General features: G+C 49.7%; 1 protein-coding gene across 3 annotated transcripts in view; it reads left to right on the forward strand.

Annotated features, from left to right (window-relative positions):
• PKNOX2 (PBX/knotted 1 homeobox 2) overlaps positions 1–26318 on the forward strand; it is a 184695-nt gene that overhangs the window by 132536 nt on the left and 25841 nt on the right. For all 3 annotated transcript variants that reach the window (XM_024740828.1, XM_024740830.1, XM_024740829.1), the window contains 2 exons: positions 9008–9179; positions 20060–20248. In XM_024740828.1, the coding sequence (XP_024596596.1) occupies positions 9008–9179; positions 20060–20248 (361 nt within the window). The remainder of the gene's footprint in view (positions 1–9007; positions 9180–20059; positions 20249–26318) is intronic.

A 26318-nucleotide genomic window follows, 5' to 3' on the forward strand; every position in this document is an offset into this window, starting at 1 on the left:
ATTTATTACTTTTTTTTAATGTGCCAGGAGGGAAGGATGTGAGTGTGTGTGTGGTGTGTGTGTGTGAAGGGATGGGGACAAAGCAGACTGTGGCCTCCCCTGAGCCCCACACTCCCCAGGGATGGACCTGTCCACCCACCTGGGGGAGGAGAGCTGGTTGGAGCCCAGGAACCCAGCAGATGCGATTCCAATTTAGCAACAAGAAGAAGTCCTCTCCAAGGCAACCCAGGCGAACATACCGCCCACTGGGCAGGACTAAAAATACACCCGCATGGTTTCAACGTCACACCTGAAGTAAAAATACATCCAACCAGGAGCTGCTGGCTTGGTCTCCCCCACCCCACTCTGCTCTCTCCATCTGGTGCCTTTGAGGGGAGGAGAGGAGGGCTGGCCGAGCGCTTCCTTCACACTTACTCGTCTGCCCCTGAGACCCTGCCAGCCCTCACCCCACACACCCAGCAGAGCCCAGAGGAGACTGGGGCCCTTTGTAGTAACTGTGGCTAGAAGCTGCCAGATGGCTGTAGCTGACCTGGGTACCACAGGGGAGTGGATTCCGGGCCCGAAAGAACTTCAGGCTTGTGTCTCAGAATCTCCGCTTGCTGTCAGGGCTCGCTTCGTTCATTCATTTGTCCCCATTCACCGATCCTCCGAATATTTATTGATCCTCTGCTCTGTGCCAGGCACTGTGCTGGGAATTCAGAGGTAAGACGAGTTCGTGGACCAGAGAAGCTCCCCATGTAGTGAGGAAGACAGATCTGTGCACAGACAGCTGTAGTCAATAGAATTTAATCATTGTCCTGTGGGAAATAAAAATAAATTCTTACTGGCAGTGTTTTTTGGTTCCAAAAATGGGGTTCCGAGGTCCAGTAAGTTGTCCTTTGCCTCTCCTCCTCCTCTTTCTGTGCCTCTATTTGAGTTGGCATGTGGGCTTGTTTCCCTGCCAAATGAGTCAGTAGAGATGGGATTATACATCTATTGGAGTGGATAGCGTCGATGACCTGAATAAAAAAAGGTGCCCCCGTGCCATTCCAGGGAACTGGAACAAGCGTTAATTGACAGCTTACTGAGTGCCAGACACTCTACTTCTTCCTTCATGTAATTCTTAACAATAACCTCTGTGGTGGGTGGCGTTATCCCTATTTTATAAAAGAGGAAACTGAGGCTCAGAGAAATTCAGTAACTTGCCCCAGAGTCACACAATTAATTATCTGTCTCCAAAGTCTATCCTTGAGGGGGTGATGAAGGTGCAAGGAGCCCGGGGCCACCTGCTGTCTGTTCAACTACCGCGTTCTCCACTGAGTCTATCTAGGAGAAACACTGACAAGAAAGCTGAGGCCACGCTGTGAAGCACCGTGGTGTGCTCTGATGTTGCTGACTCTGTAGTTCTCAGAATGACTGCTTGGAATGGGCCTTCTGGCCATGAAAAGATGCCCAGGAAAGGGGCAGGCGTCGGCCTGAAAGGTGCCTCCAGGGTATTATCTCTGATTCTGTGATCTCAGTGACCTGACCTGGGGCACTAGAAATAAAGGGTTACAATGCCAGCCCCCGGGTAGGGTTTCCAGGGTGGTGGGCCTTTGACAACTTGAGACCTCCGCTGTGTGTGTCCATGGAGACCAGCTTGGGTCGCTGCTTGCCCCCCTTTACCCCCACCTCACTGGCCAGTGGCTAATGTCCTCTGCACAGGTCTGACCCTGACCAGGCTCTGGTCCCACTGCCTCATCACCAAAAACCTCCATCCAGAAATGTTCCTTTCCTACTATACATTCCCTCCTCTGGACCGTCCACTCTCATCCCAGCTAGGAAGGGCCAAAGGCTCTGACACCCCACCCTGTCCCCATCGGAGGAAGAAGCCAAGCCTCAGGGGGTGGTGAGTGCTGACACTGGGCTGTGAAGGGAGGTACAGGACAGGCCTGGGGGCTCCAAGGTCAGTCACAGGGAGAGGCAGTGGACAGCCAGGCAGGCTGCCACACACTTGGCTGGACCCATAATTGAGGTCTGCAGTTCTGGCCAAGGTCACAAAGGGAGGGATGGCTGAGAGGCTCAGAAGTGACAGAGTGGCATGACTGTGAATCACAAGGTTTATCACCCAGAAAGGGAGCTCAACACTAATGTCCCCCCGTGTGTGTGACTGTCATCGCCATCCCGCAACCGCAGCCTGTGGGGCTCCGTTTCTCTCTTCATATCTGTTCCCTGTTTCTTGTGTTCTTTGCGTTATAGCCTCTCTGAAGCGCTATTTAAAAAAAATTTTTTTTAAATTGAAGTATAGTTGCTTTACAGTGTTGTGTTAGTTTCAGGTGTACAGCAAAGTGATTAAGTTTTATATTATAAGTTTATATATATATATATATATATATATATATATATAAGTTTTATATATTCTGTTTCAGATTCTTTTCCTTATAGGTTATTACAAAATATTGAGTATAGTCCCCTGTGCTGTACTGTAGGTCCTTGTTTGTTATCTGTTGAAGCTCTATATCTTGGCATCCTTTCTTTTTCCTACCTCTGCTTCTCTGTTTATGGCCCTATGAGCAGAAAGAAATGTTAAAAAAAAACGTTTTTCTTAACCCAGGTTGTCCGAGGAGGAACGAAGGGAAGCAGAACAAAGTCCACTTGTCTTCTTTTGAGTCCTTTTAGCACAAGGAAATGAGCTTCAGCCTTATAGGGGAGCTTGCCGTTAGATACGAGTATAAAAATTACCAAGGAGGTTATGGTCTCCATCCCAAGAGGTCTTCGAAAATGTTAGGGAAACCTACTGGGCCATCTGCAGTGAGAACATCTGTCTTGAAAGAGGGAGGAGTAAAATGGAAGGCGCTGAAGCTCTCCTGCCTGAGAATGCTCTCAGAAGCCTCACTAGCAATATGTGTGTGGGTGGGGGGATGAGGGGGGCCTGGATCGCTTTGCCCTCAAGAAAATCTGGGGCTTCAGCGAGGGGTCTCAGCCTCACTGCTGCTGGAGAGAGGGTGACATTCAACTCTGCAAAGGGCTTCAGCCAAAATCCTGCCCTGTTTAGGCCCAGGCCCTTTGAGGTGCTCCCAGAGGCAGCCCTACGCACCCTGGCCCCAGACTGGGCATTTTAGGCCCGCGAATTTGGGTGATGCAGAAAACAACGAAGGCAGAAATGTCAGAAGTAATTAAACCAAACGATAGCTTAAACCCCTGTAGAAATCAACACATCCGGTTTAATCACCTTAAGCTAGCACAAGACTGCGGTTCTGTGGAGAGGGGTTCTTTATTTCTCTGGATCGTTAACAGGAGCTGTATATCTTGAATTTGTGGAGAGGGGTTCTTTATTTCTCTGGATCGTTAACAGGAGCTGTATATCTTGAGTTTGCTTTCGGTTCAGACGCTCCTGGGGAGAGGTGAAGAGGGTGGGCCTGGGGGTGGGGACTCCGAAAAGAAAACAAGATATAATAAAATCTTATTTGAGGTCCTCTCTCGCCCCCGGTCCTGGCACTGTCCGCACTCGGGGCAGCCCGCCTCCCAGCACCCAGGCAGAGGCACAGCGCTGAATGTGATCAATGAGGCCGTTAGAGAAATTCATTTCTCGTTATTAGTCTGTGTCAGGTCCTTTCTATTAGTGGCTGGAAACGACCTCTCTTCTGCAGTAAAATGTCATGCCGGTTCACTCCTTTTATTTGTTCTGCACCAACGAGGCTCAAACTCTCCCTGAATTAGTGCAGTGAGATTTATTTTCTCCAAATTTTGAACGGCTTAAGAGAGATTGGCGGAGGGGTGGCAGGGGGGTCGGTGGTGGGATGAACTGGGAGATTGGGATTGACATATATACCCTAAGATGTATAAAATAGATAACTAATAACCTGCTGTATAAAAAAATAAATTAAATAAAATTCAAAAATTAAAAAAAAGAGAGAGATTGGGCTGGAGCGGGCGGCCAGGTGGGAGGCGACACAGGGAAAAGCATGGAGAAAGGTCGGGGAGGGAGAAGGCGAGCTCTTCTGGAGGTCAGACGTCCTCGGCTCTCTGGACATAAAGGCTAACGGCCATCTTTCACATCTCGTTCATCATCGTCCAGGCACTGGGGACCGAGTTTGCACGTTTCTGCTTCCAGCCTCTGAAGGGTACTGATCCACGGTGGGAGAGATCTGGACAGCGGGAAGAGGAACTCCTTAAAACCCATTTTCTAGTTGGACAGACTGAAGCTCAGGGAAGGTCAAGAATGACAGGACCAGTATCCCACGCATGGCCAGGATATCCCCCTTCCGATCCCCTGCCTGGCTCAGACAAGGGCATTCATGTCCCTGGAGGGTAAAGTGCCCAGCCCTCCTGGTCACTGCCCTAGTTACCCCACCCCACCCGAGGCCCGCAGTGGAGGCTGCTGGAAAGGACTCCTTGAAGGTGGCTTCCAACCTCTTCCCCAGTCTTATGGGGTGATGTTGGAGGATAGCTTAAAATATAGGTCAACGCTTAGGCAGGTGTAGGATGGGCAACTGGGGAAGGGGCTGGGAACTGGGCCGGGAACAGCCTTAAAGAAGGCCATAGCATCACTGCAGCCACAGAACCCAGCTGAGTCACTGGGAAACTGAGCCTGTTTCTCAGGGGTGGTACAGAGCATCTCAGCAGTCCCCACACTTGAGGTAGCAGGTAGCAGTCAGGGTGATCGAGAGATGCAGGTGGATAGAGCACGGGAGCCACAGGCAGCCCTACCAACCCTGGCTGTGGTTCATATGAAAAGCTGTGGGTGAGCACAGATGTCATCCGAACTCCTGGGCTCAGGGGTCCAGGGATCAGGGCGGGTGGAATCAGAGGCAGGAGGCTGGGGAGGGTGAGGTATGAAGGGAGGATTGGGGAACTGTTAGTGCAGCTCAGGCAGGGAGGGGCTGGGGAGAGGGGCCATGGCAGCAACCAGGAGGCCTGTTCTGTGCTCCACGGGTCCTTGCTTAACTTGGGGGAGAGGATGGAAAGCACATTTTCTTCTACTGAGAGATGGCAGAAGCCATAGAAAACACCCCCAGATATGCCCTCATCTCTCTCTCTCTCACACACACACACATACACACACACACACACACACACACACACACACACACACATATACATACATGGGAGATCTGACACCTGCAGGGGAGAGGTTTATAAAATGGACCAATGCTAGAGCTCTGCCTGGAAGGTACACACTGTCCCCCAGTGGAGGGGACAGTGCCTCCACCCCAGTCCCCAAAAGCCCAGCTCTGTGTGAGACCTCGGATCTAACTGCCGCTCACCTCTTCGACCTCATCTCCCTCCGTTCGCCTACCTTGCTCCAGCCACAAGCGCCTGGATTTTGTTCCAGAAACATGCCAAGCTCATTTCTCTCTGAAGTGCTTTGCGTTTTCCCCTGCTTGGCAAGCCCCTCCCTCTGACCTTTGCCTGACTGCCTCCTCGTCCTTCCAGGCTTAACTCAAATGTCACCTCCTCAGAGAGGCCCTCCCTGATCACTCTTCTCCCTGCAGAGGCCAGGACAGTGGCAGACGAGCTCACCCGTTGGGCTGGTAGCTGGGAGATGCAGTCACCGGCAGCTCCCTCCTCCCTGCCCCACATGCCACGCACACTGTGTACACAAAACACACGATGCTCGCACACGCATTGCACACAGATACCACGTAGCCCTGCACACACACTGCATACAATAGAGGGCGTAGGCACCCTGTATTCACAGCACACAAACTCTGCACCCCAGCTCCATATACACAACCCATATGTGCATAGTACAGCAGAGATGTAACACCGTGTGTGCACACACGATAGAAACACCTAGGACAGCCCACTTACACAACGCTCACACTTGCTCTCGTTGACAGCCTACATTCAACCCAGGTGCACGCACGTGCACCGGCACACCCACACACCGTCAGCAGCTGCCCACCCTGCCTCCAGCCGGTGAGGAAGGAACGTGCAGTGACCGCGGCCGCCGTGGGGATGGGGCAGGGGCTGCGCCCCCCACCACCTGGCGCGATGCTGTGGATTATTAGTTCCTGGTAATTTAGTGCCCTTGTACGGAGTCGATCTGTGCCTTTCACTCCTAATTGATCTAGTGGCTGTTTAAATGGCAGCAGGCATCTGTTGAGAGTAGGAAGGTTCATAAGGCACAATAATTCATAACACCGTCTGGAATTTGCCTTTCACGTCCCTCAGCTAAACCACTGCAGGTCTCTGCTTAAATCCCAGCCATGAAGGCTTCCTTTGGTATTCCACTCAGGGCCAGGAGAATCTTGCATTAAACTGGGATCAGGTTAGATTAGACTATAATATGCTGCGGTATTAGTGGCTGCAAATGAAGACTTATACTGGAGTTTAACCCCTTCACCTGGTTTTCTCTTTGTCTTCAGCGGGTGGCTGAGCGAACCCATTGTTTTCCCACCAGCTTCCTGAGGGGGCCGAGTAGCTCTTCTAGCAATTTGGGGCTGCAGATGGGCTACCCTCAGATATTGACCCTTTTTTCCTCCAGACTGTGACCCAGCCTGCAGCCTTGGAGCCCAGCTATTGACGCATCAGCTCCCAAAACAAGGGTCAGGGAGATAGTGTCTAGAGACAGCTTTGCCAAGCCACGCAGCTCATCTGTGGCAGGAATTCATCTCCCCTCAGCCCCCACTGCCCCCGAGCTCGAGTAGAATGACCAGTAGGTGTAGGTTTGAGTGTGGGTGGGTCTCAGCACCTTCTGCCTTTCTGCCCAGGATTATTGGAATCCCAGTATGGGACAGGCTCACAGGGGTCCCCCATCGGCCTACAAACACTATGCAGGCTGAATGTTCAGTCCTTCTCGGCATGTTTAATCATAGCGTGCTGGAGGGAAGAAGCATGATTTGTTTTCATTTTCAGGACTTGCTGTGCTTTCCAATATGGTAGCCACCAGCCACATGTTGCTATCTAAATTAAAATTAGTTAAAATTAGACAAAATAAAAAATTCAGTGTCCTAGCCACAAGAGCCATATTTTATTTATTTTTAATAGATCTTTATTGCAGTGTAATTGCTTCACAATAGTGTCTTGGTGTCTGTTGTACAACAAAGTCAATCAGCCATATGCATACATATGTCCCCATATCCCCTCCCTCTTCAGCCTCCCTCCCACCCTCCCTATCCCACCCCTCTAGGTGGTCACAAAGCACTGAGCTGATCTCCCTGTGCTATGCGGCTGCTTCCCACTAGCTATCTACCTTACGTTTGGTAGCGTATATATGTCCATGCCACTCTCTCACTATGTCACAGCTAACCCTTACCCCTTCCCATATCCTCAAGTCCATTCACTAGTAGTTCTGTGTCTTTATTCCCATCTTACCCCTAGGTTCTTCATGACCTTTATTTTTTTTTTTCTTAGATTCCATATATATGTGTTAGCATACGGTATTTGTCTTTCTCTTTCTGACTTACTTCCCTCTGTATGACAGACTCTAGGTCCATCCACAATGGACGCTGCTTAAAAAACTAAAAATAGAATTACCATATGACCCGGCAATGCCACTACTGGGCATATACACTGAGAAAACCATAATTCAAAAACAGCCATATTTTAAATGTCCATTGGCGTCATGAAGTTAGTGGCTACTGTATTGGGCAGCAGAGATTGTAGAATGTCTTCATCACCTCAAGAAGTTCTGTTGGGCAGTGCTGGCTACAACATCCCCATTGGCAGAAGCCTGGGGACCAGACCCAACATACATACTTTCTCCTCTCCCAGCTCGCAGAGCTTACTCAAAAAGAAAGAAGCTAGATGTTGTGGTTCCAGGGCACTGAGGTGAGCAACCAGAGAGGGATGTACTGTTGCTTTTTGGGAACCATGGTGGGAGGGAATGGGGCTCCAGAGTCCAGTGTCAATACCCATGTAAACATGTGCACGTGCCGGGTGTGAAGACATAGTTGTTCGCTCATGCTGCAGAGAAAGGAGAACGAGATGCACTTGTATATGCAAATGGGGTCACACACCTAACAGGTATATATTCAACAAAGATTTCTTAGTGTCCACATGCCGCTGCTAGACTCTGGGCAGACAGTGAGGAATGAGGTGGGCTTGCTTCTTGCCCTCACGTAGCTGAGAGTCTAGTGCGGAAGACAGGTGGTAAAGCAAACAATCCAGGGAGCCGTCGGCACAGGTTGAGGGAAGGGGCAGTCAGGGAACCTTCCCAGAGTGGGTGATGTCGAAGCCAAGACCCATAGAGTCGCCAGGTAAGCACTTCAGCTTACATCCATCCATCACAGAGCCGTCACACGCGTGCGCGCACTCACACTCACGTATTCATCATTCGCTGGGTCGTTGTCAGTCACCGAATATTTATTAAGTGCCTGCTATCAGCGCCAGGGCAAGGTCCTAAGGATACAGTGATCACTGAGACAGAGACAGCCTTGGAGGAAAACACTGGACAAATAACGATGCAAAGAATTATTTAATTACAGTTGTGCTAAGCGTGTGATGATAGAAACGTGTAGGGAAGTGTTACACGTGTGACTGGGGTGTCTGACCTAAACTGAGTCGGCCAACAGATGCAGGACAGGTGGAGACTTCTGCCCTCCACGTGTGAAGAGTACTCAGGTCCACACCCCGCCACGTACACTTGCAAACACACGGGTGCTGCCCTCGGCTGGCTCCACGCAGCCACGGGAGGGTGTGAGACCAACCACGCGTGTTCACATCCAGCACTTTTCTGGACATTTCCCGTATTTCCTTCCCAGATTGACATTGAGCCAGAAATGGACACCTACTTCTGGGAAGGGTTATACCCAGCATCCCTCATCAAATATCTGTGCAGTTTCTCTGGACAAAGAGAAAAGTTAGGACCCTGGTGGGGAGGGACAGAAGCCTCTGAGGCCCTAGGAATCAGGAGACTGAATTCTCTGTGCCAGGGCGTGAAATGCTGCCGTCTAGGCTGACCATGGGGACTGGGGCCTTTCTCAGGGAGTGGGACCCTGGGAGAAGAAGTGACGGCAATGTGGGAAGGGACCCTGGTGGCTTCTGAGCCCCGACGGCAGCAAGTCTCTGAGTGCGCATGTGTGAGCTCTTGATGTCCCCGCAGGCACCCTCTTTTCCCGCTCCTGACGCTGCTGTTTGAGAAATGTGAACAGGCCACGCAGGGCTCGGAGTGCATCACCTCCGCCAGCTTTGACGTGGACATCGAGAACTTTGTCCACCAGCAAGAGCAAGAGCACAAACCCTTCTTCAGCGACGACCCAGAGCTGGACAACCTGGTAAAGACCCTGCAACCCCGCCCTGGCTAGGCTCCCCCTACCTTCTGATGCCCTCCAGATGCCCTAGAAGCGACCCTTTCATTCATGCATTCAACAAAGAAATTTGCATGCCCCCTGTGGGCAGGCACTAGGTGTACCCTTCCAGCGTCTGAGAACCTTAAACCAAGAGTTGCATGCAAAGGTGTTGCTGCCAAAGCTCTCCCCTCCTCTGCCGCTGCAACACTAGTAGCCTCACCTCCAACCCCCTTGCAGTGCAGACGGGAGGAAAGGAGGGTCATGGCGCCCAGAATGTCTGGTGTAGCTGTTCCAAGAGCTAGAGCCCTGGCACGCTGGTAAATCTGTCTTGGGCTGCCCAGAGAGGAGCTGATGGCCATGTGCTACAGTGTGGAGGGTGGGGATGACAGGTACCGACAAGCAGATCGGTGATAGGAAGACCGGAAACAGAGTCACACTGAGAAGATCAGCAGATGTCCTGCCCATTTAGGGGGACGCCGTAGATCAGGCTCCCAGACCTAGCTTGTCATCCACATCATCACTACGGCTTTGAAAAGCACACGGGCCTGGGGCCACCACCTGGAAACCGTGATTCAGTGAGTTTGGTGGGACCTGTGAAGGTACATTTTTAAAGGTTTCCCAGACAGCTGCAATCTTCAATAAGGCTTGGTAACCACTAGATTAGATGATGCCTGAAATTCTCATCTAGCCCTGGGAATCCTGTAGAGAAAGAGAGCTGTAGAGAGGGTGCTCTGTTTGTTCATCATGACAGTGGTCATCCCGGGATTATTAACCACAATTCTTGATTTTTCTGTGGGTGGATTACCCAGATGATGCATGGTGAATTTGGAAACTCTGAAAAACTCTTTCTTCCACAAATTGATTGATTATAGCACTGACCTCTTGCAATCAGAGTTTAGTTAGTACCTACTCCCAAAAGGGAAACAGAATTAGAAAAGCAAATGTGACTCCAAAAAGGAAGGAAGAAAAACACACATACACAGTGCACCAGCAGAACAGATTTAAACGACTTGGGTATTATCCTGTGTTGTGAATTAGCCACCCCACTGCTTCTCTCAAGAGTTGATTATGCTACTTTATGGAGGCCAGAAGAGCTACCAGGAGAGCCCCCCAGCCTGGCCTGGAAATTGGTGAAGTATTATGATGCGTTTAGAGGACAGAGCATAAGCACCTGACCGGGGTCGGGAGCGTTAGTGCAGATTTCTGGGAGCCGCAAACCCACCTCGGCTTGTGCCTGGCCCTCCCTCTCCCCTGGCTGGGATTGAGCAGACCTCCTTCCTGGAAGCCCAGACCACTGTCTCTCAGGTCCCCTAGGACAGCTGTCCCCGTGCAGGTTCTCCAGTTGGTCCAGCAGTAAGTGCAGGCTGGCCTGGCCCTGCCCTGCTGTTCGGTTGCTCAGAATCTCAGAACCGCAATTGTGAGTCAGGTCTTTAGAAGGTACACCCGCAGCGGCCACGGAACCAGGAAGTGAGGCAGCCGTTTCTGCAGGAGCTGGAATGGGCACTCCTCTCCCTTGACCCCAAAAGAAACTGAGGCCTAAATTGGTAGGAAATACCCCAAGTAGGCTGAGTAATATGAAAGAATTTACACCTTCAGAGGTAGGAGTCCTGGGGAAACAAACCTCACAGACCTTGCCCACTACCACCTGCCAGGTGAGCTATAGAAGACCCCCCGAGGACAGCCTCTTATTCTAGCCCAGCCTGGAAAATACCAAAAAGTGTGGCCGCCTCCCTGTTCTCCCCTGGCCCACACTACCTGGGTCTCTCAGAGTTCTGTTCACTCAAAGATTCAGATTTCTTCATTAATCCAACAAAACTTGGTTAGTGTCTGCTACGTGCCACGCCTAGCCTAGGCACGTGGATGTTGTAGGAGCTGCCCCAATGGCCCCAGACCCCCGGTGCTGCCTGGGCCTCTATCTCAGGGGACTGGGCTGGGAGTGGTCCACTGGTGGAGCAGGCCTTGGACAGCCCACCTCCTCATGTGGACCTGATTTACCCAGAGTTAGCTGCAGTCAATGACTGATGGTATTTAAATGGAGACCACTGAAGGAGCCAAGGACCTCAGCCCAGCTACGCAGCTCACCCTCTGGGTGACTTTGATGACAACTCCTTTGAAGCTCAGTTTCCTCGTCTATAGAGCCAATACGCCTGTCTCCTGTGACAGTCATAAAATATTCACGAGATGGCTTGTGGAACTAAATGCATGGCACCCAGAAGGTTAAGGTCAAATGCGGTATCGCTAAAGCCAGGCATTCCAGCCACCTCACCTCACCTCACCTCCAGGCCATCAGAGAGACTGTGTGGCCTGAAGCCTGAAACTTTACCGGGAGTGGGGGGAGGGTGTCAGGCAGCGCCCTTTGCCACCCCACTTGTAGTCCTGTGTCGGGAGGGGAGAGATGAAGAGGCCGACCACAGGAGCCATCATTAGAACAAGAATCATGCAGCCAGCACAGCCGAGATGCACATAATTAGAAATTAGAAAAAGGTCAGATCACGTCATTATCAGCTCAATCAGCTGCCGAGTGCCACAGCCAGTTAATCTGGCATCTGTATTTTTTACAACCCCACACACGTAGCCCAACCGACTGTAACTCTTTATCCGGACAGATATACTGCACAGCGGGGCAGGGACATAAAATGAGACCCCAAGCAAATGAGCTGAGATAATTGAGAGATTTATTTTTTATATATATGTGTGTCAGGGCGGCTTTCCTTTGCCCTTGAATGTTGACTTTCACAGATGGGATTGTCAGGAGGACACTAGGATCCCCCGAACTCTGTCCCACGCTGGGCGCTCGGGTCCTGCCTCCTCCCCAGCTCCCCCAGGCCCACCACGGGCACGCGGGTCCTCCCCCTCCAGCTGGTCCCCTCCTCTCGTCCACGCAAATCTCTGTGTCTACCTGCCCCGCTCCACGGTCTCTCAGACGAGTTCCCGTGGGCACTGTTTGCTAAGCTCTGCCAGAGATGCTCAGAGACCAGAGAAGTTCCCAGAGTATAGGTTTCCGAGGGAACCTCCCTTCCCGGTTAGCCAGCTGCCCGAAAAGAAACTTAGAATCCCAAAACGCTGGTGGGGAAACCACAAGCGTGGAAAGCAGCACACCCATTTTATAGATGGGGACACTGGAGTCTGGAGAAGGGCAGTGACTTGTCAGCATCCAGGTCTGCTGGCTCCTTGCACGCCATCACCCACCTCTCTGCTTCCCGGGGGTAACAGAGGCCTCATTTATACGGGGTACCACCAGCATCTCTCCCCCTGGTACCCACGCTCTCTGAGCCTCTCCACCTCCCCATTTCAGTGCCATGCGGGTGGCTTTCCACCCCCATGGTGGCTAAGCTGGAATGCTCCCCCGGGGATACCCTCACTCCAATTCCCATACCCACCCAGCGTTCACCAGGCCTCTGGCACCCGGCCCTCAGATCCCCTGCTTGGGCCCGGCAGCCTCCGACTGGCAGTTGGTCCAGTCTGTAAAATTTGCAAGTTCCCCAAACCCCTTTGAAAGGTAAAAGCTTTTTGTTTTATGAAATCTGATTTACGGGCCCCCAGTGCAGGGCCGAGGTTTTATATATTATGCAGGATTTCAAACCGAAGCTCTAAAACGTACGGTTTCAGTTTCATGCATGGAATCTTTTTATGTGTAACTTTTTTAACACTTACGGGGCACGTTTTAATGAGACCCTGGTGTGGCTTAAGGGACAGATTATAGCTGCCTGACCGCAAGACCAGCTCCAAAATGGGGCCCCCCAGGCCCCCGGGCCCACTCTGAAGAGGCAGGGCCGGAGGCCAGAGGCTGTGAATAAGGAGGCCAGGCAGAGCCCTGGGCCCACCGAGACCGCGGGCGGCCCCCTTCAGAGAGCCATTCCCTTCGGCCTCCCGCCCACACTCTCTTCGCCTTGACGGGAGCAGAAAAATCCCACAAGACACCAGAACAGGGAAAGGAAATAATAATCAAAGCCAGTAACAATTAACATTTATAGTGCACTTACTGGGCGCCAGGTGCGTTCTGAACACTTCACCTGTATTATCTTATTTAATTCTCTTCTCAGACCCACAAGGCACAGATTATTATTATCCCCGTTTTAAGATGAGGAGATTGAGACACGAGGTGAAATCACCAGCTCAAGACCACACAGCACATACGTGGGTCAAATACAGGCGTGGAGCCCGGCCCACGCTCAGCAGTGACGCAGCCCTAGAGCCAGTCTTTTCTTAGTGCTTCCTCTGCACTTGTCTTTAGTTCTTTTCTGGCCAGATCTCATTTTGTCCTCAGTACGACTCTGAGGGGGTTGCTGTCGCTATCCTACTTTACAGATGAGGACACCGAAGTGCAGAGATCACGTGAATTGTCCAGAGCATCCCAGTAAGTGGAGGACCCCAGACCTAGCCTCCAAAACCCACTGTTCTCTAGCACCCAGCTCTGCTATTGAATTCTCGCCATAGCCCTATGAGAGGGTTATCATTATACCCATTTTACAGAAGGGGGAATCCAAGACCGAGAGCCCTATAGTCAATAAGTTACAGAGCTGGGGTTTGCGCCAGGTGGGTGTAACTCCTGAAGCCCACCTCTTTCCCCTGAACCACAACGCTTCTCCCAACTCTGGGGACGTGGGAAGGGAAGTGCCACATTGTGACTTGAAAGCATTTGACTTGTCCTGCGAGGTGGCCTCCCTAAGCAGTCTACAGGCTCTGGACTTCACCTTTCTTCCATGTCCCAGGCCTTGTTCCAGTGACCCCACATTTCCAACTGCTCAGGCCAGGTCCGGCTGGTCTGGTCTGGTCTGGAAAAATTCCTGAATAGATTTTAGCTTTGGCTGACCTAGTGACATGCAGGAAGCGTCAGAGCACTTCAAGGAATGTGTGTTTCCCAATTTCTTCATCCGTAAATGAGGGAGAACATTCCAGCTTCCCAAATTGCAGAGGAAGGAGAGAGTAAACGGAATCTGCCCTCCAGGGCAAAGCTACCTCCCTCCCTAATTGCTGCCTGGAATCTCGCTGGTTACCTAATCTCTGAGCCTTGATCTCCATCTCTAGCAGAGTGATGACAATGCCTGTGTGTCCCCATGTTTCTGAGACTCAAATGAGGTAATGGAGAGAGAAGCATTTTGCAAATTGTAAAGAGCTACGTAAAAAAATGTTTTGAAAGGCAAGGACATCACTATCAAATGAAGAGGCCGCAATCCTACAAGAGAGGCCACTTTTCAGAAAAGTATTTGATGGTGGGGGGGAGGGGCGTGTTGGCGGAAAGAATCCACATATAACACACAGCTCCTCTGTGCCCACGACATATGTGTACATGATCTTATTCAGTGTTCACCACAACTCTACAGTGTAAGTATTACCTATCAGCTTACATTTATAGATGAAGTTAAATGACTTGTCCAAAATACCCAGGCAGAAAATAGTAGATTCAGGATATCATGCCATGCGACTTCCCAGCAAATGAGAGGCCCCGGTCCTGCGGGCTTTCCTGAGACTTGTGGGGCTCGTGCGCTGTGATATGAGACTGAAATGCAAGGGTGCATCTCGTTTTGCTTTTGTGAAGCCCTCTGCTCAGAAGAAGAGGGCTGTTTTTTTATTTTGAAAGAGAAGGGAGGGAGAGAATCTGAAAGATGAAGCAAAACTGAGAGAAAAGGAACGAAGGGTCCACTCATCATATTTGATGACGCTATTAAATTAAATGGAATTGTTATTGCACTAGAAGATTTGGAATAACTTTTTACATGACACTGATCACTTAGGAAAAATAGTTTAATATGTCAGAGTTTTATTCTGATTTAGAGGCAAAAACCCAAAATTGCATAAAAATAAGATAGAGGATGATTTACTAAACATAAATATAGAAGAAAAAACTGAGGATGACTGTTCTTCCACTATCTGAAAATGGAACAGCAATAGAAAAGCCAACAGGATATTAGAAATCATTAAAAGAGGTTGCAAAAGTTTATATGCATTTGGTTCCCTGTGGTTTATAAAGCTCTTTCACATTATTATCTCCTTTAGCCGTTATCAAATCTTGTGAGACAGGGATGAGGAAAACTGAGGCTCAGGGAAGTCGTGGAATTAGCCCAATGTCACCCAGTTTGTAAATAGTAGGTCTGGACTCAAATCCAAGCCGTCTGATGGTAAATCCCACAGGCTTTGCGCCAGGCCAGACAGCTGCCCCACATTAACGGCATTGCCCATTTTTTCCTCTAATACTGAACAGGTCCTACATATTCATTGCCTTGGAATACCATTATGATTTACTCTATGTTCTTAAATCTTTAAACCAAGTCTATTACCTCATAAAAAAGTAATCCTTCACCTGTACTTTATTAGACCAAAATGTAGGTCCACTTTTGGCCACCGTGCACCAAATCTATTTAAACACATTGCATGCGTATTTCATTTGAGCAAAGCTATTTTGGGTAGGTTTTACTTTTTATATTGTTCTATTTAATTGTATTTTCTGATTCTTTTTTACCTAACGAGGATTTATTGGCTATAAATAGATAGGTGCACTTTTGTGTGTGTATGGGTGTGTATGTGTGTATTCACGCAGAGATTTTAAAATGAATAAATAAAATGTTGATTGAAAATGAAGGGTAGTCCAGTACAGGAAAGCTCAGAGAAAGAAGAAAGAAGAAATGAAAGGAAGGAAGGAAGGGAGGGAGAAAGAAGAAAGGTTTAAGGAATTAGGATTATTTTGTCTGGGGAAGACAAAGCTAACTGGGCAACTTATTTAAGTCAGAGGTCTTGTCCAGTGTTTGGCATATAATGAGACTCAATATTTGTTGAATGTATAACATTAAATTAAGGGAGCTTGTACTGATGGAAACCCTGGATGTTCTCGGTGCCTACAGAAGGCTGAGTCAGCACTTTATATTAAAGTGCAGAGATTGCAGTAAATGTTTGGAAGAACTCAGCAGATTGAGAGAACATGGAGATGGCCGAGGTGGTAAGAGAGCCTCAGGAGAGAAGATGCAGCCATGTGTCCGGGAGGGTTTGGACCATCCGGTCACCTAGAGACTGGTCTAGATCATCTCACGTGGTCCCTTCCAGGACCATCAGAAGTCCCTGTAACGTTCAGAGAATCAGAAAACAGAAGGCACCTGACAGTCCAACCCCCTCTTCTTACGCATGGGGAAGCACGCTGAGGTACTCTGGCTCCTGCGGGCCAGGCCAGAGCAGCCGAATGTGGGAACATTGCCAGGGAGGGTTCTGGAAATCCTAAACTTGAGTATCCTGGACGCCGTACTTCCTGTCACTAAGCCACTTTCTCCCTAAACCATGCACCCTATCAACCGCCATCTTCTCTGTGTAAATCCTGAGACCCTTAGTTGCCGGTGAAGCAACACAGGCAATGTGGCTTCACGCTCCAGCTCTGTCACTTACCGACTGTGTGATGTGAAGCAAGTAAACTTCTACCTGTGGCCTTCATTGCCTTCAACTGTAAAATATGGGCAATAATGGTACCCACTTGCAGAGGTGGTTATGTGTAATAAATCAGGCATGTGATGGGTTTAACACAGTCCCTGAGACATAGTAAGAATAAGAAATGTTTGGGTATTGTTATCCATCAATCAGTCAATGAGTATTTATTAAACACCATATATTGTCAAGTAGAAAATTTAGGCAAGAGCAAATAATTTATTCAGTGCCCGACTCCATCTTCTGGTCCAAATAATCTGGACTAAAGTCACTCTTCTCCTCTTTGCCTGGGACGGCACAGTCTCCTTTAGTCTCAGCCCCACGGAGGGGGCATCCCCTGAGGACAAGACCCTGTGACTGAGCCCTGCTTGAAAACACGCAATTGTTGGTTTCTGTCTTTGAGTGACACTTAGTCTAATTCAGTACTCAGAGCCTTTAATTAGTCAAGCACCATCCCTACCCATCAGACAATCCAAATGCCAACCTGGGGGCGCCTCACTTGCTCTCCACTTGAAATGCAGATGAAGCTCAGAGTGGGTGTGGCCCTGGCTTCTAGCCACGCAGCACGACACACCTGATAGGATTCTCTGGGAGCGATGCCCATCCCTGTTTTCCTGGGCATCAAAATGCCGGCCCAAAGCTAAGAGGGATGCTTATATATTGCTTATATCAACATAAATGGTCTCCAAGGCGAGCCCCACGTTTTTGTTTTTTTTTTTACTTTGTGTTTTGATAGAACTATAGACTCACATGCAGTTGTAAGAATTAATACAGAGAAGTCCTGATCCCCTTCTTGCATGACTGCAATACAGTTTGACAACCAGGAAATGACAATGGTATGATCCACCAACCTTATTCAGATTTCACCAGTTTTACATGCAGCCGTGTGTGTGTGTGTGTGTGTGTGTGTGTGTGTGTGTGTGTGTGTGTACTTCTGTGCCATTTTATCATATGTGTAGATTCATGGAAACACTATGGTAGTCAAGATACAGGGCAGTTCCTCCCTCTCTCCCCCACCACATCCCTTGGCAAACACCAGTCTGTTCTCCGTCTCTAAAATTTAGTCATGTCAAGAATGTTATATAAAATGGCATCATACGGTATGTAACCTTCTGAGACTGGCTTTTTCTTTTCTGTTCAGCATAATTCCCTTTAAATCCATCCAAGTAGTTGAGTGTATCAGTAGTTTGTTCCTTGTTATTGCCTAGTACTATTTCGTGATATGGACGTACCATAGTTTCTTTATCCATTCACCTGTTGACGTGTATTTTGGTGGTTTCCAGTTTGGGGCTATTAGGATAAGGTTGTTTGGAATATTCACATACAGGTTTTGGGTGAGCAGATGTTTTTATTTTTCTGAGATAAATGCCCAAGAGTTGGAGTTGCTGAGCTGGGTGGTGTATTCAGTTTCATAAGAAACTGTTCTGCTGTTTTTCAGAGTGGCTGGACCATTTTTCATACCCACCAGCAACATATGAGTGGTCCCGTTTCTAATTCCTTGCCAGCATCTGGTATTACCTCTATTTTTAATGTTAACCATTCTGATAGGTGTATAGCGATATCTCATTGTGGTTTTAATTTGCATTTCCCTGATGGCTAATGACATTGAACATCTTTTCATGTGCTTATTTGCCATGTATATATATACTCTTCAGTGAAATGTCTGATGTTGTCTTTTGCCCAAGTTCTAATTGGATTGCTTGTTATTTCACTGGCTAGTTTTGAGAGCTCTTTATATATTCTAGACATAAGTCCTTTGTCAGATATGTGGTTTGCAGATATTTTCTCCCAGTCTGTAGTTTATCTTTTCATCTTCTTCACAGGGTCTTTTGAAGAGCAAACATTTTATATTTTGATGAGGTCCAATTCATCAAGTTTTCCTTTTCTGGGTCATGTTTTTGGTGTTACGTCTAAGACCTCTTTGCGTAGCCCTAGGTCCTGATGATTTTCTCCTGGGTTGTTGTTTTCTTCTAAAAATGTTATAGTGTGTATGTCTTACATTTCAGTCTTTGATCCATTTGAGTTAATTTTTGTATAAGGCGTGAGATTTAAATCAAGGTTCACTGTTTTGCTTGTGGATATCCAATTGCTCCAACACCTTTTGTGAAAAGCAATTTGGCCGTATTTATCATGAGCCAGAAGTATGTCCATAGCTTTTATTCTGTCACTTCCGGGACCTTGTCCTAAGGAAATAATGCAGAAACACGAACAAGCTATAAGGTTGGAAGATAAGTCACTGTAACATGTTTTTTAATAAAGTTTAAAAATTGGAATTTACCTGAATGTCCAGCCATAAGGAATTGGCTAAGTGTGGCACACACATGGAATGATATGCAGCAACTTAAAATGTATTTACTCAATAACTTTCACCCATTCAGCAAATATTGACTCAGTATCCACTTGTGTTAGTAACGAGGATAATGGGGTGAGCAAATTAGCCACCACCCCTCTCTTCTAGAAGCTTGCAGTCTAGAAGGGAGACTAGAGGAAACATTCCTGCCACTTAGAAAAATACATTTGGTAAACTAAGGGGAAAAACAGGAAGCCAAGTTGTACATACAAGGTGATTGAAGCTGTGTTGAAATACGTGCATGCGAAAAAGAACAAAGAAGTCGTCATTCTTTTTAGGGTGATTAGATCAAGGGCAGTCTTCTTCATCCTCTGTTTTCCATACCTTCCATAGCACCTTCTTTTTATAATAATAACAACGATAAAGGGAAAAGCCTCGATTGAGAAATAGCTTCTTGCCTTGAAAAGGTTAGGAACGTCCACTTGAAGAGGCGGCAGACACACGTACCAAAGGGTACGCAAAAGGCCAACGCAGACAGTTGGGTGTCCCAGCACCCAGCTAAGTCATGCTGGACGACGCAGTCGGTCAACATGCATTGATGGGGTGTCTGCTAGGTGACTGGCATCACATGAGGTACTCAGAATACGTGTTTAAGAGTAGCCAGTCCCTGACCTCTGGGGGCTCTTGCAAGGAGCTCTGATCTCGGTCTTCCTCGTGCCTGTTCAAGGCCTCACACTTTGCAGCTCACGCCTTCCCTCAGGTGCTCCTCTCCACAAAACTGTAAGGTTGTCAGGGAGCGTGTAACGGTCCCCATTTGTCAGACAATGAGGCGCAGAGAGCTTAAGCACTTGGCCAAGGCCACACAGACTGTAAATGGCAGGCAGGGGGCTTGAGACCTGGCCTTATAATCTCTAAGCACAGTGCTGTTCTCAGAATACCACACCTGCCTCAAGAGCAGCTGTGATAACAGTGAACTCAAAGCAAGGAAGCCATCGGCAGCTACCCACAAGGAGAATTTAAATCCTGCGGGTGGAAAGCGTACGTCCCTAGGGCGAGCATGGGCTCCTCTCTGTCCGTGTGCTTGGGACTTGTTGGGGGGTGGGGCGGGCAAGGCAGTGAGGGGACTGGGATCCAGACACCTGGGCTCACCTCTCCTCCCCCTCCACAGATGGTGAAGGCAATCCAGGTCCTGAGAATCCACCTGCTGGAGCTGGAGAAAGTCAATGAACTCTGCAAGGACTTTTGTAACCGTTACATCACCTGCCTCAAAACCAAGATGCACAGTGATAACCTGCTCAGGAATGACCTCGGGGGGCCCTACTCCCCCAACCAGCCCTCCATAAACCTTCACTCACAGGTAACACACAGGGCTGGGTCCTGTCTCCTAGCCAGGCTCCTAAGCGAGGTGTCAGAATGTCTGAAGGTTCCGTGGAGACCTAGGAAAATGGTTTAGACTGACTGTATCCTTTCACCTCTGATCCACTCCTCCTGCTATTTTCAGGCAGCTCAGTCCCTTTTTCACCCAGAGCTCAGCATGCCAGGGTATCAGTATTCCCTAGAAGATGACCAGATCTGAGAGGGACAATGTCCAAAGGGATTCCTGGCTTCCTGGTCCAAGATATCCCAAAAAATGAGCACGAGAGTTAAGGAGATGGAGAGCTTTGCAGGAGGATGAGGCGGGGACGGAGCTGGGAGTGGCCAGACATCCCAGCCTCGCAGGCTTCTCAAGGGGACTGGAGCTCGATGAGCTCTCTGTGTTTTGGGAAGGAGAGTGTGGGGAAAGTGGGCCTTCCCTGAATCCTGCCCACCTAATAGGAGACAACAGCTTTTCCCCGATCATTCTCTAGTTGCTCACCCTGCCCTGGCACATCTGTCTCCCTGTGGTCCAGGGCCACTGTGTAAGTCACCTAAAGTCACCCCTCCCAAGATTCACCAGCCACCTTCATCCTGGGAACTGGGAACTGTGGAAATGGCAGAGAATGGGCTCTCTCTCCAGGACAGAATATTTTCCCCAAACCTATGAACTAAGAAAGCTTCCTGGTGATACCTTCCCAACTCACTGGTGTCTATGTTAAGCCCTAGACTCACCACTTTCTTCTTCTCCCACTGAGCTCTTGAGTCCAGGACAGACACATGGAGGGTCCCCCAGGAGGTTTGAACTAGCCTCTGCCCACGAGACAATCAGGCTTGGGGATACCGGTAAACCTTCTAAGAATGCTTGGTGAGAGGTGCTGGAAAGAATGCCAAAGAAATGTGGTGCCATTTTTATTCTTAAGTTTTAAGGATCGAGACGTATAATCTCTCTCTCTAGGTTGGTGGAGGCAGGGGAAAGGACATGGTGGCCCCTAGAAGGCCAGCCATGCCTTGTACATTTTGATAGCAGGAATCACATCGAACCCACCCCAGTGGGGTCTCTGTGGGACTCGATAGTGAGGACTGTATGGGACACGAGGCCGGAAGTTTATTTCCTCTTCCCATTGCTTGAAATCACCAAATCACTTTATTACAGATCTAAACTCAGCCGCCCAGGCTTCTGCTTGCTAATATTCTCTTGAAATAGACTCATTCCTTCAGAGTCTTATTGTACTTTCCCTTATGATCAAAATTAGCAAGAAACTTGCATAAGAGAGGACAATAATTGCTCAACGAGCATCTCGTTTGTAATTTATTAGTTTCTATTATTGTGGGTTACCATGGCGATGCTGCGCAGCCCCGGTGATGGGAGAGATGCAAGATAGGAGCCAAGGAGGCTGTGAGGCCTCACCAAATGGAGATGCACATTTTTATCAGTAATTTTCATGAAAATAATAAGTGAGGAGTTAATGAGATGGAAAGCCATCCTGTGGCTATTGTGAATTTGTTTTAAGTGTTGATCTAATTAGAATGCATCGGTCAGGAAAAGTAATGAGGATTTAGTGCCTCACAGAGATGTAAGGATCATAGCAGAAAATTAGCACAAGTCTTTGGAAATAATCAGGTCCTTGGAGAGGCACTGGGTTTCCCCTCCTGGGCCCTCCAACCCCAGCTCGAGCTCTGGCATCGGGGGTGTAACCAGGGCAGTGGGAGAAGAAAGGAGGGCCAGAGGGCTTTGCAGCCACAGTGGCCCCCTCAGGCTTGGGGTCCCCGGGCCGACAACTTTGTGTGCAGAAAGCAGGGTCACTGGAGACGCGGGTTAGCAGAGAAGGATAACGTGGGCTCTGGGTGAGCCTGGCCTCGGAGATGCTATCTGCCAAAAATCAGTCCTCCTGGGGAATCCCTGCATTCAGTGCCTCTGAGCTTAGAGGAAAGAGGAAGGAACTTTGATCCCTATCACTGTAAGCCTCACATCTGTGCCTGACAGTGAAGCTGGCCCTGGGCTGACCACTGCAGAAAGACCTCTGATCCGCTTAGAAAGAGGAACTCAGACAATCAGACAAAAACAAAGACACCAAGAAAGAGAGGAGAAGACACTTAGTGAGGTGGTCCCATTTGCGGCTTCTCAGATTTGTCCCTTCATTTCCTCTCACTGGCCCCACCTACTTGTTCAGGCTTCAGTGGGTAAATAAGGCAATTACACACGAGCTGCTGTCATAGCTTCCTAACCTGCTCTTCTGTCTTCTCTGGCTACCTCGAAAACACGCATACACGCATACACACACACACACACACACACACACGCACATTCACATATGCACACCTCAGCCTTCCGCTGCTACTTTATCTTCTGAAGCTCTATTCAAGCCATTCTCCTGCTTGAAAACCCCAATCGCCCCCCAGAGTTTTCACATCCTTTCACTTGACATTTGATGCCCTCGTAGGTCACTATTTTTCCACGCCTGTATGTTTGGGTGATGACGGCACATCTCTGCAGGACCAAACCCAGCCTCTTCCCCAATGGCAATAATAAGGCTGCTCTCTCCATGGAGGCCTCCCTGACACCCCACCCCAAAGCATGGGCTTTTCTTCCTCTCAACTAACTCCTGGGCACAGTGGGCCATTTATATGGTAAATATCCCATGTGACTTCACGTTTTCCTCTCCTGGTGAATGATAGGCAGCCAGTAAATATCTGTTGAAAGAAGTGATATGATGAGGAATATAGAGAGAAATCAAGGGAGGCAACAGGAAGGCAAAGGAGGAAAGGAGAAGTAGGGAGAAAGACAAAGGGAAAGAAAGACAAATATCAATGGTCACGTTTGCGAGGGAGGTACGGAGAGGCTGAAGAACTAGAGGAAAAGAACAACAAAGACAAAGAGACACAGACCGAGGAAGAGGAGAGTGAGGCTGAAGACAGGCAGAGGCAGAAGGGAGTTGGAAAGAGAGATGGCGGCAGTCGTGGGGGGAGGGGGAGGGGTGGGGTCAGTGCAGCGTCCCAGGTGTGTGTCCGGGAGAAGGTGAGCAGGATGTGCCCCGCGCTGCCCCGTCCACATCCCCGGGTCAGGCTCCCATCTCTGCCTCGCCAAGGTGGGCACGGGCTGGCCTGGGCCTTCCCAGGAAGGAGAGACCCTCGGGGCCAAGAGACTCAGTGCAGGAGGCAGGCCTGACTGGGGTCCGGCCGTGGGAGCCAGCTCGGCAGAGGAGAGAGGAGGAGCGTGTGTGTGTGCGTGTGCGTGTGCGTGTGTGTGTGTGTCTGTGCACACATTCGTCATGGTGCGACCTTAATCCCCCCAGCCTGAAATAGCCGCGCCGAGCGCCAGCCTGGCCTGGGGAGGGGTGTCTCCCCTCTGGAACACGATCTTCAGGATCAACATTCCAGCCGCCTGCCAGCTTTGTTGCAAACTGCTGGCTCATGGTTTTGCCTGTGTGCTAATCATTCAGCCTTGTGTTGCAGAGTGGGAGATGTATTTTTTATTCAAATTGGTCCCCCTCTCTCAGATGCCATACTGTGTCCCCATCCAGCTCTGTGAGGTCGGGGCATACTCTCGGCTTGGCCTTCCGTTTCTATGTGTGAGCTTTCTCCTAGGGGATGGAAGGGGGTTCGGAGCGGGGGAGACTGCTTTCAGCAAGCAGGAAAGCTAAACCGGGGTTTCCGAGGACTTGGGCCACAGCCTGTCCTTTCCCCTCTGGAGGAGGCCACCCTGCCCTGCCTGCACCTAAGGACACCAAGGATTCTTACTCGGCAGAACCCAGGCTTCCTGTGGGGGCAGATCCTCAGTGAAGAAGCCCTTCCTTGATGGCACCAAATAAACCATTCCATTGGAGAGACCCTCGTGCCTGCCCCCCTCAAGCATTAGTTTGACCTGAAATCCATCCCTCTTTCCCCGTGGAGATTAAACCTCAGCTCTGTTCCAGTGCAAATCAGGCGGGGCCACAGTTCTCATTCATTTGCCGAGCATCTAGGGGAAGCTTACTGTGTGCACCCTGCTGGGTCCTGGGAGAACACAGGGAATTGTCCATGATGAGTGCCCAATCTCAGTGGGAGGGAGCTTGAGTCACACCCAAGGATCTAGATAAATTATGTGAGCACAGAGTGCTCAGGGGCAAGGGGACCCTGAGGAAGGGCAGGAAGGCAGCTGCCAGAAGGGGTCTGGATCGAGCAAAGCATGTGTATGGCCTGAGGTTGCCCAGTCACCACTCAGCATCCTTCTTCCTCCCCGGGGAAAGCCCAGTCCCCAGCCTGCATGCCCTCATGGCCAGGGTCTGTTCCTGCCCAGAGACAGGATGAGCAAACCTCTGTAAGGATCAGATAGGCCAGCAGGAGGACTTTCAAATCCTATTGTGATTGGAGAAGCTGTAGATTCACTGGCCTTGGGAGGACTTCCTAGAGGAGGGGGCATTTCAGGCAAGCTTGAGGGAGTGGAGGGCGGTTAGCAGACTACCTGAGAGCTCTCAGTGTGAATGTTCCCAGGATAGAGAGAAGTCTGGAGATGGTAAGGAACAGAGAGAGCCTTTCACAGTCCCTGCAGAGAAGGGGCCAGGGTATGGGGGAAACATCACTCACTCACGCCATATGCATCTGTTCAAGCACCTACTGAGCTTGCTGGGTTCCAAGGGCATGAAAACCACTGTGACACAATCTCTAACTGCAAATGTAATGATGGAGTATCTTGCAGCCAGATTTGTGGGATGTTATGCTTTGAGTCTGATCACCACAGCCAATTGCCAAAGACTTTAAAGGCAGTGGAGAATGTAGGCAATGGGGTAAGGATTAGAGACGCGTTGGAGACAAATGAACCGACTGGCCACCTTTTGAGCTGCTCAGGGAAGAACTGGCAGAGAAAGGGGAGAACGTCCACGTTTATTAAGCTCCCTGGTCCCAAGCACTCTGTGTACCAGGTGCTTGACATAGATTATCTTGCGTATGCCTCACAACCGGCCTGCAAGGTGCACATTATTTTCTCCATTTTACACCCAAGGAAAGGGAAACTCAGAGCAGTTAAGTCGCTGGTTCAAGGTCACACAGCTACTAAGCCGCAGAGTCAGGGATGAGTCTGTTTTCATTTACTAGATCCTTTGACTTCTTCTGTGACACGTAGGAAGGAGAACCAAGCGTCCTGGGCCCTGGGTGGGGAGGCATGACCCTACCTAGCTGTAGATCAGGGATTCAGAGACCAGCGAGTAAGAAACCAATGGCTGGGAAGCAAGTGTTTGGATTTGCTAATAGATTGAAAGTAGGGAAGGGAGAGGCCACAGAGTAAGCATGGTTCTGAGATTCTGGGCTCAGCCAACCAGATGTAACTCTGCAGCTGTGCTAACTCTCCAGAAAAATAGGAAGGGAACTAATCAGTACATCCTCACCTGGGGAAGGGGAAACTTACCCGTTGACCCACAGTGTTTGCATTTTCAACATTAGCTGGAGGCCAAGGGGGTGGGAAGCCAGCACCTCAGCCCAGCCCCTGGAAGTTCTGCCCCGTGGCCGAGCTGGGGGTGGTGACCCACCCTGCAAGGTCACTCCTGAGATGAAAAGGGGACACCCCCAGACCCAAGTGACAGGAAGCTGAGTTCCGGGAGTTCCACTGCCTTTCTCCTTTATGGGCGTTAAGGCTGTCCCTTCTGGGTTCCTAGCCCCCCGGCCTCCGCTCAGGGGCCAGGACCCCAAGGGGGCGGCCCTGCCAGGCTCAGAAACCTGAGCGGCTCCCTCTTTCTGAGGGAATGTTCCTTAAGAGCAGCAGCAGTTGCTGTTCCCTTGAGACAAAAGCTCCCGACTGGAGTGGAACAGGAATGGGATTAGGTGGCTTGTTTACGTGTGATTGGCTTCCCCGGGTTTGGGAACCCAGCTTTTCCCAGCCTGAGACAGCACGCTGGCTCTGCCAGAACTAGAGGGATGCGGCCAAGAACACGGTGTCTGGGGACAGTGGCAATGTCCCTGCCCCCCAAAGGCACACGCTCACCCCGTTCCAGGCTGAAGCCCATTCAGGCCACCCATCTACTGAGCATCTATCCTGCACCCAGCGCTGTGCTAGGCAGTTTGGGGGAATTCAAAGAAAGACCCCTCTTTCCCTGAAAAAC

The sequence above is a fragment of the Neophocaena asiaeorientalis genome, unplaced genomic scaffold (genome assembly GCF_003031525.2).
Source record: "Neophocaena asiaeorientalis asiaeorientalis breed wild unplaced genomic scaffold, Neophocaena_asiaeorientalis_V1.1 scaffold308, whole genome shotgun sequence".
NCBI lineage: Eukaryota > Metazoa > Chordata > Mammalia > Artiodactyla > Phocoenidae > Neophocaena > Neophocaena asiaeorientalis.